This window comes from Myxocyprinus asiaticus, chromosome 35 (genome assembly GCF_019703515.2).
Source record: "Myxocyprinus asiaticus isolate MX2 ecotype Aquarium Trade chromosome 35, UBuf_Myxa_2, whole genome shotgun sequence".
Lineage (NCBI taxonomy): Eukaryota > Metazoa > Chordata > Actinopteri > Cypriniformes > Catostomidae > Myxocyprinus > Myxocyprinus asiaticus.
This window is the reverse complement of record NC_059378.1, coordinates 30826642-30848428: the sequence shown is the minus strand read 5'-3', so window position 1 is coordinate 30848428 and position 21787 is coordinate 30826642. Positions and strand designations below refer to the sequence as shown.

Below are 21787 nucleotides of genomic sequence, written 5' to 3'. Positions count from 1 at the left end.
TATATTAACGAATAGTTGCATGGCACCAGAACTATTTTTTCTTCCACTCATCTTGATGCGCAGAAATGCTAAAATACACTAGCAGTCAGACAGCGCTCACCCTTTCAATCATAGCACTCGTTCAAAGAGGGAGCAGTGCTGTCCTGAAGTAATGACAGAAAAACAGCATTTGGAGTTATTCACACTAAGTAATGACAAATCTAGATGTGACGTATTATAATGGGCAATTTTTACAGGTTTATTTAAATTCAGAGTTGTTAAAACACTGATAATGATCTTTAATCCTCATTAATAATTGATACATACCCTCATGAAAACAACCCATGGATTTACTGTAGTAATATTGTATTAACCATGACTAGTAACCACGACTGTAGTAACCATGTTTTTTTTTTTTCTTGTTTTTGGCAGTAACCAAAGTTTTGATACAATTAACCATGGTTTTACTACAGCATTACTGTGGTATCCATATAGTAACTTGGTTTTAGTAATAGTAACCATATAATAATAGCCGATCTATGGTTAATTATGAGGTTTTATATGTGGCTTATATTAATTTTTAAAGGGTAAACAAAGCAGCCTAATAATTTTCTGTTTAGGCCTATAAATATATATATATAAAAAAATATAAGGAATAATTGAAGTTACTCATTTTATCCAAAGAATTCGTAAAAATTCAATTTAATAGAGGTATCTGTATTGGTATCGATATTGGCGATATTGGCCTAAAAGTACTTGGTATCGGATTGAAAAGAAAATAAGTGGTATCGCCCATCCCTAGAAAGAACCCGGAAGGGGCAGAGGGTTTATTTGTAAACAGTAACTTCATCTACAGCGTTGTGGTTTCTCGCAACCGGTATGGGTTACTGCACCTTAGCGCATCTCTTTGGGTAAGTTAAGCCAATTTATGTGTTATTATAAGAGGTTTGCAGTGCTTTGCATGCCCTGTAACATATAAATAACATATGGGTGTGTTTCATTCAGAAATGATGATCTCTATGCCCTGTTTAGCTTCCACTGTGAGAGTTTTGTAGGGCTGAAATTCTGTTTGTAATGATCCTACTGTGTGGCCATCATTATTGTATTAAATGAAGTGCCCTGTGAAGGCATTAATTATGCCGTTCAGAACGTAGTATGTAGTTTCTCATCGCAAAACCTGACATATAACAACCATTTCACAGCAAATGATGCAAAAACCACATGAAATCTGAGCTGACCGCATTAAGGAAAATCTGATTTTAATTGGATTCCAAATCAACTATGAATGTGGTTTGGCTGAGGCTTGTAAAAATTGGATTTAATGTGTTTTTGTCCTGTTCAGACTATGTATATAGTGTTTTATGCACACCAGTAAGCAGTTTCATATGTGTTACCAATGTACAAAACTCAAAAGCTGTGTACTCAGTTTACATGTTTACATGGTTGTAGTTAATTCTGTTGCACCAAACTTGTTTAAAAATACTCAGGGTTACATTTAAATAATAATTTTGATCCTGATTTAAATTTCACAGTAAATCTGAATTAACTTTAATGCTGTTGCTCCATTACTTCAAACTCAGATTTAAATCTCAGTTATGGTGTCATGTGTATTTTGTTGATTCATGTTTTTCATCCTGTTTCATGTCATGTGTCCCTAGTCAGGTGATGTCCTGTTTTCCCTCCATATTCATGTGTCTTGTTTTCATTGGTTTATTGTCTCGTTATCCTGTTATCAGTTCTGTTTGTTCACTGGTTATCTTTGTCATGTGTTCTCCCATGTCCATGTATTTAAGCCCTCATATTTTCCCATTGTGTTTGTCAGGTATTGTTGAAAGTAACTTTGGTTGGATTGTTCATGTCAAGTCAAGTCAAGTCAAGGCCATGTTTATGTTTATGTTTTGTTCATGTTTGGATTTACGGTTTTGGGATTTCACGTTTATTAATAAATTTGCACTTGGGTTCTTCATTTCATCGTCATCGTCATTGCCAGCAGCCCATCGTTACAGAATACCTGACCGACGCAAAAGAAACCCAGCAATCCAGCTCCTCCGCCTACGTCGGGGATATTGTCCCCTGGAGGATTACGTGGAGGACTTTTTCGCTCTTGCATGCCAGGTGGATTTTAATGAGGTGGCCCTCAAGGACTGTTTCCGATTTGGACTGAATGAGTCCATCTCTTTTCTGATGCCAGGCGGTCAGAGTACCCACAACCTGGGATGCCGAGCCAGAGTTCCACGACATGGCCGCCGAGCCAGAGTTCCACGACATGGCCACCGAGCCAACGTTTCACATCATGGCTGCCGAGCCAGCGTTTCAAGTAATGGCCGCCAAGCGAGAGTTTCACGTCATGGCCGCCGAGCCAGAGTTTCATGTCATGGCCGCCGAGCCAGAGTTTCACGTCATGGCCACCGAGCCAGAGTTTCTCATCATGGCCGCCAAGCCAGTTCCTCGTCACGGTCGCTGAGCTAATGCCATCTTTTGCCCCGGATCCTCAGCCTGCTCCATGCCATGTCACAGCAACGCCTCAGCCTGCTCCATGCCACGTCACAGCAATGCCTCAGCCTGCTCCATGCCACATCACAGCCACGCCTGAGCCTGCTCCATGCCACATAACAGCCACGTCACAGCCACGCCTGAGCCTGCTCCATGCCATGTCACAGCCACGCCTGAGCCTGCTCCATGCCAGAGTTTCATGTCATGGCCGCCAAGCCAGTTCCTTGTCATGGCCGCCGAGCCAGCATTTCAAGTCATGGCCGCCGAGCGAGAGTTTCACGTCATGGTCGCCGAGCCAGAGTTTCACGTCATGGCCGCCGAGCCAGAGTTTCACGTCATGGTCGCTGAGCTAGTGCCATCTTTTGCCCTAGATCCTCAGCCTGCTCCATACCATGTCACAGCAATGCCTCAGCCTGCTCCATGCCATGTCACAGCAATGCCTCAGCCTGCTCCATGCCACGTCACAGCCACGCCTGAGCCTGCTCCATGCCATGTCACAGCCATGCCTGAGCCTGCTCCATGCCACGTCACAGCCACGCCTGAGCCTGCTCCATGCCAGAGTTTCATGTCATGGCCGCCAAGCCAGTTCCTCGTCATGGTTGCTGAGCTAGCGCCATCTTTTCCCCGGATCCTCAGCCTGCTCCATGCCATGTCACAGCAACGCCTCTGCCTGCTCCATGCCAAGTCACAGCAACACCTCAGCCTGCTCCATGCCATGTCACAGCAACGCCTGAGCCTGCTCCATGCCACATCACAGTCACGCCTGAGCCTGCTCCATGCCACATCACAGCCACGCCTGAGCCTGTTCCATGCCAGAGTTTCACATCATGGACGCCAAGCCAGTTCCTCGTCATGGTCGCTGAGCTAGCGCCATCTTTTGCCCTGGATCCTCAGCCTGCTCCATGCCATGTCACAGCAACGCCTCAGTCTGCTCCATGCCACGTCACAGCAACGCCTCAGCCTACTCCATGCCACGTCACAGCAACACCTCATCCTGCTCCATGCCATGTCACAGCCACGCCTGAGCCTGCTCCATGCCACGTCACAGCCACGCCTGAGCCTGCTCCATGCCATGTCACAGCCAGGCCTGAGCCTGCTCCATGCCACGTCACAACCACGCCTGAGCCTGCTCCATGCCACGTCACAGCCACACCTGAGCCTGCTCCATGCCAGAGTTTCACATCATGGCCGCCAAGCCAGTTCCTCGTCACGGTCGCTGAGCTAGCGCCATCTTTTCCCCGGATCCTCAGCCTGCTCCATGCCATGTCACAGCAATGCCTCTGCCTGCTCCATGCCATGTCACAGCAACGCCTCAGCCTGCTCCATGCCACGTCACAGTTACGCCTGAGCCTGCTCTATGCCACGTCACAGCCACGCCTGAGCCTGCTCCATGCCAGAGTTTCACGTCACGGCCACCAAGCCAGTTCCTCCTCATGGTCACTGAGCTAGCGCCATCTTTTGCCCTGGATCCTCAGCCTGCTCCATGCTATGTCACAGCAACGCCTCAGCCTGCTCCATGCCATGTCACAGCAACGCCTCAGCCTGCTCCATGCCACGTCACAGCAACGCCTCATCCTGCTCCATGCCACGTCACAGCCACACCTGAGCCTGCTCCATGCCATGTCACAGCCATGCCTGAGCCTGCTCCATGCCACGTCACAGCCATGCCTGAGCCTGCTCCATGCCACATCACAGCCACGCCTGAGCCTGCTCCATGCCACGTCACAGCCTCACCTGAGCCTGCTCCATGCCACGTCACAGCCACACCTGAGCCTGCTCCATGCCAGGTCACAGCCTCGCCTGAGCCTGCTCCATGCCATGTCACAGCCACGCCTGAGCCTGCTCCATGCCACGTCACAGCCATGCCTGAGCCTGCTCCATGCTACGTCACAGCCACGCCTGAGCCTGCTCCATGCTACGTCACAGCCACGCCTGAGCCTGCTCCATGCCACGTCACAGCCACGCCTGAGTCTGTTCCATGCCATGTCATGGCCACATCTGAGCAGTTGGACTTGGAGATGGTTCCCACCCTTGTACCCACCCTTAGTTTTCCTGGGCAGGCAAGGGGAACTTTCAAACCTCCGACCCCACCTGGACTCTCTGAACTCTGGACTCCGCCTTCGCCTGTCGGTCCCTCGATACCACCTCGGCTCTGCGTTCCCTTGGCTCCACTGCGGTCCTCCAGCCTATCAGCTTTGCCAGGGTCCCTCATCCCTCTGGCTCCTCCTTGGTCTGTCGGTCACCTGGCTCAGCCTTGGCTCTCCAATCCTCTGGCTGCGCCTCGTCCCTCCGATCCGTCAGCTCCACTGGGGACCTCCATCCCTATGGCTCCGCCTTGGTCCTCAGCCTCACCGGCTCCACCTCAGTCTTCCGATGACTTTGTAAGAGAACAGCGAATATGCCGTCAGCCCAAGGTGGTTAGGGTTTCAGTTAGGGTTCCACAGGATCTTTCCTTTCAGATCAGATTATTTTTTGTCATTTTTCTATATGTGCTTGGCCCCTGATAATTGCTACTTGCGGCTATATTTTTATTATATTTGCAAGGATGTGCAGACCAATCCGTAAGGCCTAGAGACTTGAAACCTTGGGGAATGGTAGTACTCTGGCTAGCTAGTCATACACATTGAGTCGGCCCGTAGTTAACAAAACAATATATGTTCACATTTTGGGCCATAACTCTTGGGCCGTAAGGGCTAGAAACAAAATTACTTTCCCTCTGATTCCTTGTGTCATGCCGAAGAGTTTTGCCCCTTCAAATTTTTGCTCCACCCCTTCGTTTTCCTGCTATTTTGGATTGTTTGAAAAAATTAAAAACAAACTTATCCTAGGCTGTTCTCCCGATTGGAACCAAGCCAGTGTAGTGTAGCCATTCAGCATAGTCCCATTACGAAAAGTAATCAAAGGAATTTTGAAATTTTGTTTTATTGTCAAACAGTACGCCAAAACGTACGTAGTGGGAGTGTCCACTTTACATAAATGGTTATAACTTCTGAACAGATTGAGATATTATCACCAAATTCTGTGCACTTATGTATGGGCAATTCTGAGGACACAAAAAATATTGCATTAAAAAAACTAAAACTGTCAATAACTATGGAACTGTTGGTCCAATCGACATGAAATGTTGCATGCAGTGTTTTTGTCCAAGGTGCCATCAAGGTCTATGAGGACATTCGCATATCTTTAAAAACCTGGCCAGCATCCACCAATCAGCTTTCAGCAGCTTTTATATAGGGTTAAATAAGGCCAATCGGAACTAAACTTGGTAGGCCTATTTGTCTCTTGGCCCAAGAGGTCTGTGCAAAATTTGAAAAGAATTGGCCACCGGGAGGCGCTATCGCATTTTGCATGCATGTAATTCATTGTATATACTACTGTGTTTCACAAAGAAACACATTATTACATCAAATTGTAGGTCTCCCCATTCTGGACAAGTTTGCCTTAAGTACCATTGGTGTGAAACAAAACGTTCAATAAATACTTGAGATTACTTGAAAAGAATACTTTTTGGAACTAGTCCTAGGCCGTTCGCACGATCGGAACCAAACCAGTGTAGAAAGATTCTCTGGAGTCCCAAAATAAAAAGCAATCAAAGGAATTTTTAAATTTTAATTTATCGTCAAACGGTACGCCAAAACGTTCGTAATGGGCATGGCCACTTTTATTAAAATGGTTATAACTCTTGAACAGAATTAGTCATTGTCACCAAATTTGGTACACGTATGTATGGAGCTATTCTAAGGACACACAAAAACAACTGTGCATCTCCACCTCTTGGTGGCACTATAATAGTAAAAAAAACTTCAAAATGGATCTATCTATGGAACGGTTGAGCCAATTGACTTGAAATGTTGCATGCAGTGTCTGTGTCTAAGTTGCCATCAACGTCTATGAGGACAGTTGCATACCTTGAAAAAACATGTTGACATCAACAAAAATCATCTTTTAGCAGCTATTTGAACTAGTCCTAGTCCGTTCATCTGATAGGAACCAAACCAGCGCAGAAAGATTCTCTTGAGTCCCATAATTAATAATTATCAAAAAGTTTTGATTCATCGTAGTAAAGTTACACTGTAACGTACGCAGAGGGCGTAGCCACTTTTACTTAAACAGTTATAACTCTTGAAAGGAATAAGGTATTTTCACAAAGTTTGAGACAATTATGTATGGGGTCATTCTGAGGACACATAAAAAATTGTGGACCTATGCCTCTTGGTTGCACAATAAAAGCCAGTAATGTAAAAAAAACCTTATCTCTGTGCTACCTCACCTGATGTTTCTCAAAATTAAGGCACTTTAACATTGTTTTAGTTGTTAACAGGCTGTTTAATTAATACTTTATATCTGTTGCATATGAACTTAAAGGACCTTAAAGGCTTGAACTCCATTAATCGCTGCTTGCAGCTATATTTATTATTATTATTATTCTGCCACAAAACTGATCATGCAGACCAAACCGTAAGTCCTAGAGACCTGAAACTTTCAGGGATGGTAGTACTCCAGCTGACATGGTGGACACAAAGTTTTGCCCCAGTCAGTCACACGGTGGCTCTACAGAGATATAAAAAAATCAAATTTGAAAAATGCCCTTAACATTTGAACCATATGTCACACACTCAAGTGCCTTATATCATTGGATTCCGATTTCATTTAAAAAAAATCACAATTTGCAATTTTTCATAAAATCTACTTTTGCAAACTAGTCCTAGGCCGTTTGACTGATCGGAACCAAACCAGTGCAGAAAAATGGAAAAAAGAGTCCCAATATCAATAATTATCAAAAACATGTTGAATTTTCAATTCAGGATGGCCACCCCTATCCAAAATTTCCGTAGTAGGAGTGGCCAATTTTATTTAAATGGCTATAACTTTTGAACAGAAATAGATATCTTCACCAAACTTGACATACTAATGTAATGGATCATTATGAGGACACACATAAAAATTGGCAGCGATTGGCCACTTGGTGTAATTTGAAAAAACATGAAAATGGCTCTTTTTATGACACCGTTGCCCTGATTGACTTGACATTTTGTGTGTAGCCTCTTTGTCCAGCACCCCATCAATACCTAAGAGGACATTTGCATATCTCAAAAAATATGGCCGCCATCAGCCAATTAATAATCAGATGCTTTTAGACAAGGTTAGCAATAGCCAATCGAATCCAAACTTCATGGGCTTATTCGACTCTGGGTCACAGACACCTGTATGAAATGTAAAAAAAAAAAAAAAAAAAGGCCACCGGGAGGCACTATCACAATTTTCGAGCACAGAAATGGCTGTTTGTTTCACCGTGTTTAACAAATACACTACTAATTCATGTAGCTAGATAGGTCTTCTCACCATGAAAAACTTTGCCTCAAGAACTATTGATGTCAATAAAATCATTGTTTTAGCATCATCAATCATTTGAAAAACGTACTTTTGCGAACTAGTCCAAGTTTTTTTTTTTGTCTGATCAAAATGAAACCAGAAAGATTCTTTGGAGTTCCTATATCAATAATTATCAAAAGCATGTTGAACTTCATGTTTTGCATGGCTATAATAGACCAATGAAATCTTGTGGGTGGAGCCTAAAACACTTATAAGGCTATAACTGATGAACACAATAAGCAATCTCAACCAAACTTGAGACAAATCTGTAGGGGATCAAAATGAGGACATATAATCATTTTGGCGCTATACTAATAATACAAATTTTACAAATAGATCTAACTATGGAACCGTTGGTCCGAATGACTTGAAATTTTGCATGCAGTGTATTTGTCCAAGGTTCCAACTAGGTCTATGAGGAAATCTGCATATCTTGATAAAAATTATTTTTTTAAAAGTTTGAACTTTTGATGCACTGTTGCAACAGTATGCCGAAATGTACAAAGTGGGGATGGCCACTTTTTCTTAAATGGTTAAAACTTTTGAAGGGAATGATACATCATCACCAAATTTAAAACAGTCATGTAGGAGGTCAATCTGAGGACACATGAAAAACACTGGATACCTCTTCCTCTTGGTGCACTATAACAGTCAGAAATCTAAAAATATACCATATCTCTGTGCTACCTAACCTGATGTTTTTGAAAATTAAGGCACTTTATCAATGTTGGTTTTTGCAGAGGGCAGTCGATAAAGTCCACCCTATAACTTGATGTTTTTGAAAATTAAGGCACCTTTCAATGTTTTAGTTAACAGACTGTGCATTTAGCTTTAGCCCTATAGCTGCTATGAGTCCAAACACAGAATATGTGCTCCTGCCGGTTTGGCATTTATTTCTCCTCAAAACTGCATGGAACTTATTCCAAAGTACTCAAATCTAGCTAGACTGTAGTGTTTTTGCATAGATCCATTGAAAGAAGCAGCTAAAGCAGTTAGATTTTGGCTCCGATCAGTCATCAGAAATGGAAGAAAGCTCAGAGCGTAATGGTGGCCTTAGGTTCTCTATCCAAACAAACACTAGAATGACGTCACTGTTCTGGAATGAGCAAGGCCAACCCCTGTAACCATAGAAACATCATACCAGTGGCTACATGACCTGTCAATCAAATCTTGACTAGCGATCCACTGGCTGGATCTATTCACTGAAACAGCCAATGCGCATTTTGGAGAGGCCATGGAGCCTTTGATCTGGTTTGATTGACAGCTCTGCCTGTGAATCACTGAGAGACTCATGGGTGGGCTCAAACAATGCGGAAGTTTCACCAGAATAGCGGAGACCTCAAGACATCGATGCTGATTGATAAAATACGTTTTATAATCAATATTTTATTGATAATAGACATTTAAATTTACGTGATGACGCAAGTAATGGATGATCAGTCTGTTTATTCCTCAATTTTCGCTGTTTTGGATAAAATGGTTGAGCCTGCTTTCAATCGTGGACATTTGCCATGGATTGTATGCTTGAATTTCCTGCCATCATCCAATCAGATCAAAACCAGAAGATATAAAAGATAAGTAATACCTCTCACATGTTGCATGTTTTAAAATCCACTTTTTCTGTATTTTAATGCATTACTGTAATGATGTCATTCAGATCGCAAAACTGTGGGCATATTTAGAAGCTAGAGACTTGTAGCTTTCAAACGATAAAAGGTTTGTCAAGATTATGGATATGAAGGTAATATAGTCCAATAAAAATAAAAAATGCTAAAAAAGCCCCATACAAAACGTATATATCTCCGATTTCATTTCCGTCATGAAAAATTTTTCGCCATATTAGATTTTTTTCAAAACCTACTTTTGTTAACTAGTCCTAGGCCGTACGTCCGATCGGGACAAAACCAGTGGCAAAAGATTCTATGGAGTCTAAATATCAATAATTATATATATAAAAAATTGAACTTTCGATTCAGCTTGAAGCTCAATCGCTGCGTAGTAGGTAGGAATGTAAATCAGATGTTTCATCACGATACGATCTTGTATCGATTCTCTTGGCCTACAATCCAATATTTGCCGATACTTCAAAGTCTGCCGCAATACGATTTGAATCAGGGGCCTGCGATCGATATTCCGATATTATGTGCCTATTTTACACAATCAATAAATTTTTTTTTTTGCCCTTAAATTCCAACCAAAATATAATTTGATTATTTTATTCAGCTCTCTGTATCCACATTGGGACATCCACAACAAAATAAGGTACTTCAGATGTTGAAAATAATTATACAGATAAATAATATAAAAAATAAAGGCACAGTAAGTGATCATCACTCATTTGATGACAGCTAATTTTTCAGTTTAGTCCAATTCTAAATACTTACATACCCATGACTTGTTTCCAACTATCCGTGCTATCCATGGTTTTCTTGGCTACAACTTCCACAGTTGTAATGAAAAATTCTGTTACAGTTAACTGGGATAAATCCCGCTTGTCTACATTTCGCATCTCGACTGCGTGCATTCGTCTTCTCCAAACCGTTTTACACGGATTATTGCATCAATCTCAAACATCTGCTGATCAGGAACTACATCGATCTAAAACCCTCGCCGCTCAAGAACAACCAACAACAACAAACAATTGTAGTAAGTCATGGCATCCGCTCACGTTATTTCTTCCTGCACTGCATGCCACATGTGTACTTAGCTTCTTCCATCAGCAGTGAGGGATTCACTTGTGAAAAATGTAATGAATTAGTCAGGCTGACAGAGAAGAGTAATGAGTTAGAGACATGCATCCGAACACTAGTGGAGGTCAGTGAGAAAGAGAAGCCGGTAGATACTGTTTCGGATGTGGGTAATACAGCAAGCAACACACACACTTTGGTTCTGGCTCTAGAGCCCCCGCAGCAGGGTGTTTGTGTGACGTCTCGGCGGCATACTCTCTCAGCAAAGCGACACTACTCTCCCATTCCTGTTAGGGTTTCCAATCGATTCTCCCCACTCAGTGATGCACCCATTGAGAATCATGTTGAAAGAGCCTTAATAATAGGTGATTCTATTGTAAGGAACGTGGAAATAAAGACTCCAGCCACCATTGTTAAATGCATTTCCGGGGCTTGAGCGTCTGACATTAGATCAAATTTACAAGTGCTGGCTAATGCTAAATGTAGATTTTTTTAAAATTGTTATTCATGTCGGCACTAACAATGTCCGGCTTTGCCAGTTGGAGATCACTAAAGATAATGTTAAAGAGGTGTGTGAACTTGCAAAAATAATGTCAGACACTGTAATATGCTCTTACTCCCTCCCTGCTCGTTGTGGTGAAGAGGTTTATAGTAGATTAGTGTCACTGAATGGCTGGATGTCTGAGTGGTGTCTGGAGAATAGCATAGGATTTATAGACAATTGGAAGAGTTTTTGGGTAGACCTGACCTGCTAAAGAGAGACAGACTCCATCCCTCCACGGAAGGTGCAGCTGTCCTCTCTAGTAATTTGGTACATAGTCTTAATAGTGATAGTATTTGTCTAATTGGGACCCAGGTCAGGAAGCAGACAAACTGTTTAATCAGAACGTCTGCTAGCTGCCTTGAGACATCACACAGGTCACATAAACTACAACAAATAGAGACTGTATTACCTAGATATCATATAGAGACTGTGTTTGTTCCCCGAACTACCAAACACAAACCCCATCACTAAATAATTTAGAAAAAAGGTCAAACATCAAAAAACAAATATAAAGGAAGGGCTACTAAACATTAGATCTCTTTCTACCAAAACACTAACTGTAAATGAAATTATTACAGATCACAGTTTGGATGTGCTCTGTTTGACTGAATCTGGCTTAAACCGGATGAATATATTAGTTTAAATGAACCTACTCCCTCAGGTTATTGTTATAAACATGAGCCTCGTCTGAAGGGTCGAGGAGGAGGTGCTGCTACAATTTACAGTTTTTGGTGTTACTCAGAGGACGGGATATAAGTTAAGTCTTTTGGACTTATATGCTTAATGTGACACCGTCAGATATACACTGGTGGCCAAGAGTTTGGAATAATGTACAGATTTTGCTGTTTTGGAAGGAAATTGGTAATTTAATTCACCAAAGTGGCATTCAACTGATCACAAAGTATAGTCAGGACATATACAATAGACTGGCACGTCTTAAGGTCAATATTAGGTCAAAAATGGCAAAAAAAGAAACAGCTTTCTCTAAAAACTCGTCAGTTAATCATTGTTTTGAGGAATGAAGGCTATACAATGATTGAAGATTTCATACAAAGGTGTACACTACAGTCTTCAAAGACAAAGGACAACTGGCTCTAACAAGGACAGAAAGTGATTTGGAAGGCCCAGATACAACTAAACAAGAGGATAAGTACATCAGAGTCTCTAGTTTGAGAAATAGATGCCTCACATGTCCTCAGCTGACAGCTTCATTGAATTCTACCCGCTCAACACCAGTTTCATGTACAAGAGTAAAGAGAAGACTCAGGGGTGCAGGCCTTATGGGAAGAATTGCAAAGAAAAAACTACTTTAAAAAAAAAAAAGAAAAAGAAAAGTTTAGAGTGGGCAAAGAAACAAAGACATTGGACAACAGATAATTGGAAAAGAGTGTTATGGATCTTAACCCCATTGAGTTTTTATGGGATCAGCTAGACTGTAAGGTGCATGAGAAGTGCCCGACAAGACAGCCACATCTATGGCAAGTGCTACAGGAAGCGTGGAGTGAAATGTCATCTGAGTATCTGGACAAACTGACAGCTAGAATGCCAAGGATCTGCAAAGCTGTCATTGCTGCACGTGGAGGATTTTTTGATAAGAACTAGTTTAAGTTCTGAAAATTATTTTTTGTTTTTTCAAATTGTAATAGTAATTTTTCACATTATTAATGTCCTGACTATACATTATGATCAGTTGAATGTCACTTTGGTGAATAAAAGTAGCAATTTCTTTCCATAAGACCAAAATCTGTACATTATTCCAAACTTTTGGCAGCCAGTGTAAATAAAAAATCTCTGTTGTCTTTTGCCCTTGCTACAGTATATAGATCACCCTGCCATACTCAGATTTCCTTGGTGAATTTGCAAATTTTCTATCAGATCTAGTAGTTAATGTAGATAGAGCTTTAATTGTTAGTGACTTCAACATTCACATAGATAATGAAAATGACACATTGGGATTAGCATTTATCGATATTCTCTCAATCAGACAAATTGACAGGACCAACTCATCGCCACAATCATACGCTAGATTCAATCCTGTCATATGGAGTTGATGTTGATACTATAGAAATTCTACCGCAGGGCGATGACATCTCAGATCATTACCTCGTCTCTTGTTTGCTGCGATCAGCTAATGTCACTCAATCTACACCACGCTATCGTTCAGGTAGGACTATTCTTTCGACCACTGAAGATAGCTTAACTAATAATCTTCCAGAATTGTCTCACATACTCAGTAAGCCAAAAAGCCTAGAAGAACTTGATGTAATAGAAAATAAATATACAGTCTTCTCTAGCACTCTTGACAGTGTCACCCCCCTTCGGTTAAAGAAAATTCAAGAAAAAAGCCCCGCACCATGGTACAATTATCACACTCATGCTCTCAAGAGAGTAGCTCGGAAAATGGAGTGCAAGTGGAAGAATACAAAATTAGAGGTATTTCGTGGTGCATGGAAGGATAGTGTCTGTAGCTACAGACAGGCACTAAAAGCTGCCAGGTCAGCATATTTTAGCAAACTCAGAGAAAATAACCACAACAATCCTAGGTGTTTATTCAGTACTGTGGCTAAATTGGTTAGGAATAAAGAATCGACTGAACCAGATATTCCATTGCAGCACAATAGTGATGCCTTCATGAATTTCTTTACTGATTGTAACAGCTCACAAACAGAAGGGAAGGAGAACACAGGGAAGCAGGTTTTTCCAGGCTCATGTAGGACTTTTAATCGGCCAATTCAATGCTTTACAACTTCAACAAACTCATCAGCTTCACAGGCATGCAGACTTAAATTAATTAGCTTCACAGGCACATAGTAACTTAAACACATCAGCTTCACAAACATAACAGATTAAACGTAGCAGCTTCAGGAGCACCGTGGCCTTCCTTGCTCCAGACTCTCTCTCTCTCTCTCTCTGCTGGTGGCGTGGCTTCTTATATGCCGTTCTCCCCATGCTCACTGGAATTAGAGACAGGTGTTACACATAATCTAGCTCAGGTGCAAGCGCCCTTACCACTTTCTCTCTCTCCAGACGGACGCTTTACCACGCCCTCGCTGCCACACTGATAAAATTTAAATAATCAGAAATAAAATTGGAACTATACAATCAACTGTCACAGCACCTCAGAAAACAGTGTTGCATAATTTTCCTCACAAGCAGCTTCAATCCTTCACTGTCATAGGCCATGAAGAGCTAACAAAACTTATCAAAAAAAACAAAAGCCACAACATGTACCTGTATGTTAGACCCGATACAACTAAGCTTTAAAAGAGGTATTCCCTGTAATCTCAGAACCTCTTCTTTTATTTGGGGGGGGGGATATTGGGCATACCAAATTGGGAGAAGACTCTAGGACCTTGTGGTGGTGTAGTGACTTGCTTCAGTCCGGGTGGTGGAGGATGAATCTTAGTTGCCTCCGTGTCTGAGACAGTCAATCTGTGCATCTTATCATGTTGAGTGTGTTACAGTGGAGACATAGTGCATGTGGAGGCTTCATGCTATTCTCTGCGGTGTCCATGCACAACTCACCACCCACCCCACCGAGAGTGAGAACAACATTATAGTGACCACGAGGATATTAACCCAATGTGACTCTACCCACCCTAGCAACTGGGCCAATTGGTTGCTTAGGAAGCCTGACTGGAGTCACTCAGCATGCCCTGGATTTGAACTTGCAACTCCAGGTGTGGTAGTCAGCGTCTTTACTCGCTGAGCTACCCAGGCCCCCCTTCAGAATCTCTTCTTAATATTATTAACTCCTCCCTATCCTTAGGACATGTCACAAGAAACTTTAAAATGGCAGTTATCAAACCGCTTATTAAGAAGCCACAGCTTGATCCTGGAGAATTGGCTAATTACAGACCGATTTCAAATCTACCATTTATGTTAAAAATACTAGAAAAGGTAGTGTCCTCTCAACTATGTTCATTTCTACAGAGAAATGGTATATATGAGCAATTTCAGTCAGGATTTAGGCCCCATCACAGTACATAGACTTCACTTCTCAGAGTTACAAATTACTTGCTCTTATCATCTGATCGTGCTTTTAGATCTTAGTGCTGCCTTCGATACAATAGATCACAACATTCTCTTGAATAGGCTGGAGAATTATGTTGGCATTAGTGGACTTGCATTAGCATGGTTTAGGTCCTTTTTATCAGATTGCTACCACTTTGTATCTTTAAACGAGGAATTGTCAAATCAAACAAAAGTTAAGTATGGAGTGCCACAGGGATCAGTTTTAGGGCCTCTGCTTTTCTCCTTATACATGCTTCCCCTGGGAGATATTATCAGGAATCATGGAATAAGTTTCCACTGTTATGCTGACGATACCCAACTTTATATTTCTTCTAAACCCAAGGAAAATTCACAATTCTCCAAATTAGCAGAGTGTATCAATGAAATCAAAGACTGGATGGCCAGAAATGTCCTTCTACTCAATTCCGACAAAATAGAGGTACTAATTATTGGACCAAAAACCTCTAAAAATAAGCCACTAAATATAATTTGACTCTCGATGGATGTACTGTTACATCGTCTTCTACAGTGAAGAACTTGGATGTTATATTTGATACCAATCTGTCCTTTGAAAATCAAATTTCCAGTGTTTGTAGAACAGCATTCTTCCATCTCAGAAATATTGCAAAGTTATGACACATGCTCTCTGTTGCCGAAAAACTAATTCATGTGTTCATGACATTAAGACTAGATTATTGTAATGCATTACTGGGAGGATGTCCAGCAAGTTCAATAAATAAACTTCAATTGGTTCAAAATGCAGCTGCCAGAGTGCTGACTAAAACCAAGAAATATGATCATATTAGCCCCACTTTATCATCGTTACATTGGCTACATGTTAAATTTCGTTGTTATTGTGTAAAATTCTTTTAACTACATACAAAGCTTTGAATGGTCTAGCTCCACAGTACTTAAGTGACTTTCTGACATGCTATATTCCATAACATTCATTACGATCACAAAATCCTGGCTTGTTAATAGTTCCTAGAATATCAAAATCCACAAAAGGAGGTAGATCCTTTTCCTATTTGGCTCCTAAAGTATGGAATAGTCTCCCTAACACTGTTCAGGATGCAGACACATTCACTCAGTTTAAGTCTAGACCAAAGACTCATCTATTTAGTCAGGCATACACCTAATTTATCCATCAACTCACAATTAGGCTGCTTTAGTTAGGTCTGCCGGAACCAGAAACATCTATCATGATCTATAACTCTGCATAAAATTAAATGACATCTATGCTAATATTATTCTATTTGTTTCTATGTCTCAACCTCGGGGTTACCAGAGCCGGCCAGATCCAGCTCCGTTCCTGCTTGGTGTCACACTCTACTGCTATGTGTGTCTGAGTGATGACGACTAAATGCCGCCGGTGCTAGCCAGACATCACTTCAGTCTTTTATGATGGACTTAAGAGGATGAACTGATGCCAACTCCAACTGTAAGACATCGGATACTTCATATGCCACTGCCTGAACCTTGGACATAGGATGGACCCCACTGAACCTCACCGAAATGACCTGCCGGCTGAACTGCGATGCACTTCATTAATCTCTGCCTGCATCACCTTTGTCTATTGATGGACTACACTTTTGAAATGGAATACATAGACTATCATTTAATTACCAACATCTTATGCAGTTTTGTGTTCCTTGCCACAGTCCCCTTCAGCTTGCTCACAGCGGTTCTAAAATACAATTATTATTAAATTTGTATACACAATTTACAATCATATTTAATCAAACTACACAATGATCACTTTATAGATATTACAGTTTCATTTTTTGTTAATGCATGATTTTCTGTAAAGCTGCTTTGAAACGATGTGTGTCGTGAAAAGCGCCATACAAATAAAAATGACTTGACTTGACTTGAAGGCTTATGTTGCTAAAGATATAGCCAAAACTTACCTGTCACCTCTTGTTGAGCCCATTTCAGTTGTTGCTGTTGCTGAACTCCTATCCTTGTATACCCCTGAAATAGATGGTTTGGTGGTCAAAGATGCCCAAGTCTCCTGTGTGAGGTTGCCAAATTTTGTTATCCAAATTGATCAGGAAGTATCCCACACTGTTTCGTGATGTCCCTTCTCAAACCATGGTCTTTAGTCATGATATAGAAGTAAGTGAGTGTGATCCTATCAAACAACACCCATACCGAATAAATTCACACAAGTATCAAATAATGAAAACTGAGGTAGAGCATATGTTACATCACGATTTTACTGTGTCTAGTCAAAGCCCATGGAGAATCTTAAACACCTCATTTAACTTATTTAACTATTTTGAATAACTAAACCTGGTTCCCGCCATGAATATAGCCATAGAAGCTGGCATGGCGTAAAAAATGAAAGAAACAAACAAACAAAGCCCATGGAGTTCGCCATGTTTGCTTGTACCTAAGCCTGTCAAATCCCTGCCCTTTTGTACAGACTACCGGAAAGAAAATAATGTCACTAAGTCTGACTCCTTTCCCCTTCATAGAATGGAAGATTGTGTTGATAGGGTTGTTACTAAACTAGATCTACTGAAGGGTTACTGACAGGTACCTTTAACATCTCGAGCTTCAGAAATTTCTGCCTTTGTTATGCCTGACAATTTCCTGCAATATAACATTGTTGCATTTGGTAAGGGGTACAAAATTGTGAGGTTTATCTTGATGACGTCATGATCTACTCATTGACTTGGGAAGAGCATCTGAACACTCTTGATTTGGTGTTAAAATGTTTGTTTGAAGCCTGTTTGACACTCTTGCTAAATGTGAGTTTGCAAAGGCAATCGTTACATACACTATATTGCCAAAAGTATTCGCTCATCTGCCTTTAGACGCATATGAACTTAAGTGACATCCCATTCTTAATCCATAGGGTTTAATATGACGTCGGCCCACCCTTTGCTGCTATAACAGCTTCAACTCTTCTGGGAAGGCTTTCCACAAGGTTTAGGAGTGTGTTTATGGGAATTTTTGACCATTCTTCCAGAAGCGCATTTGTGAGGTCAGACACTGATGTTGGACGAGAAGGCCTGGCTCGCAGTCTTCGCTCTAATTCATCCCAAAGGTGCTCTATCGGGTTGAGGTCAGGACTCTGTGCAGGCCAGTCAAGTTCTTCCACACCAAACTCGCTCATCCATGTCTTTATGGACCTTGCTTTGTGCACTGGTGCGCAGTCATGTTGGAACAGGAAGGGGCCATCCCCAAACTGTTCCCACAAAGTTGGGAGCATGGAATTGTCCAAAATCTCTGCCCAGCTCCTGAAAAACAACCCCACACCATAATCCCCCCTCCACCAAACTTCACAGTTGGCACAATGCAGTCAGACAAGTACCGTTCTCCTGGCAACTGCCAAACCCAGACTCGTCCATCAGATTGCCAGATGGAGAAGCGTGATTCGTCACTCCAGAGAACGCATCTCCACTGCTCTAGAGTCCAGTGGCAGCGTGCTTTACACCACTGCATCCGACGCTTTGCATTGCACTTGGTGATGTATGGCTTGGATGCAGCTGCTCGGCCATGGAAACCCATTCCATGAAGCTCTCTACGCACTGTTCTTGAGCTAATCTGAAGGCCACATGAACTTTGGAGTTCTGTAGCGATTGACTCTGCAGAAAGTTGGCGACCTCTGCGCACTATGCGCCTCAGCATCCGCTGACCCCGCTCTGTCATTTTACGTGGCCTACCACTTCGTGGCTGAGTTGCTGTCATTCCCAATTTCTTCCATTTTGTTATAATACCACTGACAGTTGACTATGGAATATTTAGTAGCGAGGAAATTTCACGACTGGACTTGTTGCACAGGTGGCATCCTATCACAGTACCATGCTGGAATTCACTGAGCTCCTGAGAGCGGCCCATTCTTTCACAAATGTTTGTAGAAGCAGTCTGCATGCCTAGGTGCTTCATTTTATACACCTGTGGCCATGGAAGTGATTGGAACACCTGAATTCAATTATTTGGATGGGTGAGCGAATACTTTTGGCAATATAGTGTACCTTGGCAAATTGGTTGGTCAAGGCCAGGTCCATCCTGTTGAAGCTAAAATTACTGCCATTGTTGAATTTCCTACTCCAACCAATAAATGCAAACTGCGTTGTTTTTTTGGGGATGGCCGGCTACTACAGGGGGTTCTGTAGAAACTTTGCTTCAGTAGTCTCTCCACTGACAGACCTCCTGAGTACCGAGAGAAAAGGATCTGCTTTGTAGTGCTCCAGTTCTGTCTGCGCCTAATTTCACTCTACCTTTCAAGCTAAAGGTTGATGCCAGTGCTTGTGGGGCTGGTGCGGTACTACAAGAAGATGATGCTGGTATTGAACATCCGGTATGTTATTTTTCAAAGAAGTTTACCAAGTGTCAGAGAGCCAATAGTACCATCGAGAAGGAGGCCCTTTCCTTACATTTAGCCCTTCAGTATTTCAAGGTCTGCATGAGTTCTGGTAGTGACACTCCAATTGTGGTTTACACTGACAACAATCTCCTTGTTTTTCTATCACGTATGGCGAACTCTAACCTGCAGTTAATGAGGTGGTCCCTCATTCTTCAGGAGTTTGTCCTGGACATAAGGTATAAGAAAGGTGTAGAGCAGGGGTACTCAATAGAAGTAATCTGAATAAAGTGCGTTCAGCGCTAGAGAGAAATCTTTCTCTCAAGAGCGGGAATAAAAAACGTTCAGCGCTGCACGCTTTATTCCAGCTCCGCTCGTGTTGCCTTTCTCCCCACTATAGACGTGAGGTGCCGCATAAAGCCTAATTTACTGTACATACGAGTTGCAGGTGTGGAATTTTAACATCAAAAACATTAACATCAAAAACGTTAACGTGGAAACTTTAGACTTTAAAATTCTTTCCCCCGTCTAAATTTAGCTTTATTAATCAGCATGTTACAAAACTTTCATAATAAGCAGATTTTTGTTCTAATTTTGTGAAAATTAGATGTCATCATGGATGGCAAGGAAAGCCTATTTATACTTATTATGCAAACAGTATTTTAATGCTTCATTGTTGTTATGTAAATTGTTTGTTTGTTGTTAATACATTCTCACTTTAAGGAAAATATAAAAATGGTCCATTCAGACTTTTACATTTTTATAAATGTTCTCTCAGGGGATATCCCTGAACCCCCATACAGTGTTTTTTATCTGTTAAAAGGCCTCCAGTGTCCCATAAATATATATAAATATTTAAACACAAAAACTGGACTGCTGTCATTTAGCTTCAAAACAAACTGTTTATCTTATCTTTTAATATTCATATCCAACTGCCCTTGACTGATAAAGTTGTGATGAAATAGTTTAATCTTTTGGTAGAAAAGATCTCTCAGACCCCACTAATTTGGCTGTCTCTGGGCCCCCAGTGTCCTCATTCCTGCCCAGTTTGAAGAGACTATTTTGATTGTTTAGGAATATATATATATATATATATATATATATATATATATATATATATATATATATATATATATATATAAATATCATTCATTCAGCTGTCCATCGTGTCTGATGAAGACATCCTGTGAATCTGTTTCCTCCACAAATTTCTGTCTTTGGTGAGAGTTTGCCAGCTGTTGAGAGGAATTTGTTTTGCTTTTAGGTTTCGTTTGACAGTGTCTTTGTAATGCAGTTTATGTCTGCCTCTGCTGCGAAACCTTCTTGAAGTTGTGAGTACAGGATTAGTTTGGGTAGTCGGTGGTCGTCTAGCCGGATGACATGACCAGTCCAACGCAGATTTTGCTGGGCAAGGAGTTCATACATGCCTGGTAAAGTTGCATGCTCAAGGATGGAGTTGTTTGGTATGTGTTGCCACCATTTGATGTTTGTTTTCTGCCGGAGCTGCCTCATCATAAAAGCATTTAGCTTGTGAGCAGCAGCCCTGTAAACAGTCCAGGATTCGGCCCCATAGAGAAGTGTTGGGAGCACAATGGCCCGATATACTGTACATTTTGTTCTCAAGGTGAGGTGTCTGTTCTGCCAGACCCTGTCCTTTAGTCTTCCAAAGGCTGCTGAGGCTTTTGATTTCCGTAATTCCAGCTCTGCATCCATTTTGTTGTCACAGCTGACAGTGGAGCCGAGGTACCTAAACTGATGCACCTGCGCAAGGTCTTCTCCATCTATCTAAATTTGGCTGCCCATGTCATTTGAGCCAGGAGGTGCTTGGTACATCATCTCCAACTTCTTGATATTGATCTTCAGACCGAAGGCTCTGGCTGCCCTTATAAAATGAAAGATGATATCCTGTGCATCTCTGTGAGTATGGGCTACAAAGGCGGTATCGTCAGCGAACATGAGTTCACATACTACTACTGTCCTGGTTTTGTGGCTGCTTTGAGCTGATTCCCTTTAAGAAAGTCTGCGCATTTTCTTGTCTGTATGCGCATACCCTCTTCATAGCCTTTGAAAGCATGGGCCAGGACAGCAGAGAGATATATCAAAAAGAGTGTTGGGTCTAGCACACAGCCCTGCTTCACACCATTGTTGATTTTAAATGGGTCTGAGGTCTCACCCTTCATGTTGACTGACACTTTCATTCCAGAGTGTAAGGCAGTGATAAGGTCGGTGAAGTGTTTGGGGCAGCCAGCTCTCCGGAGGACTTTCTAGAGAGCATCTCTATTGACAGTGTCGAAGGCCTTCGTAAAATCCACAAAGATCATGTAAAGCGGCATATTTTGTTCTATACATTTTTCCTGTAATTGCTTGAGGGAAAATATCATG

General features: G+C 41.8%; 1 protein-coding gene across 1 annotated transcript in view; it reads left to right on the top strand.

Annotated features, from left to right (window-relative positions):
* The window catches only part of si:ch1073-456m8.1 (uncharacterized), a 92527-nt gene extending 76059 nt beyond the window's left edge, over window positions 1-16468 (top strand). Inside the window, exon 4 of the mRNA XM_051672369.1 lies at window positions 16379-16468. Within this exon, the coding sequence (XP_051528329.1) occupies window positions 16379-16453 (75 nt within the window). The 3' untranslated portion in view covers window positions 16454-16468. The remainder of the gene's footprint in view (window positions 1-16378) is intronic.
* Window positions 16469-21787: the final 5319 nt, after the last annotated feature.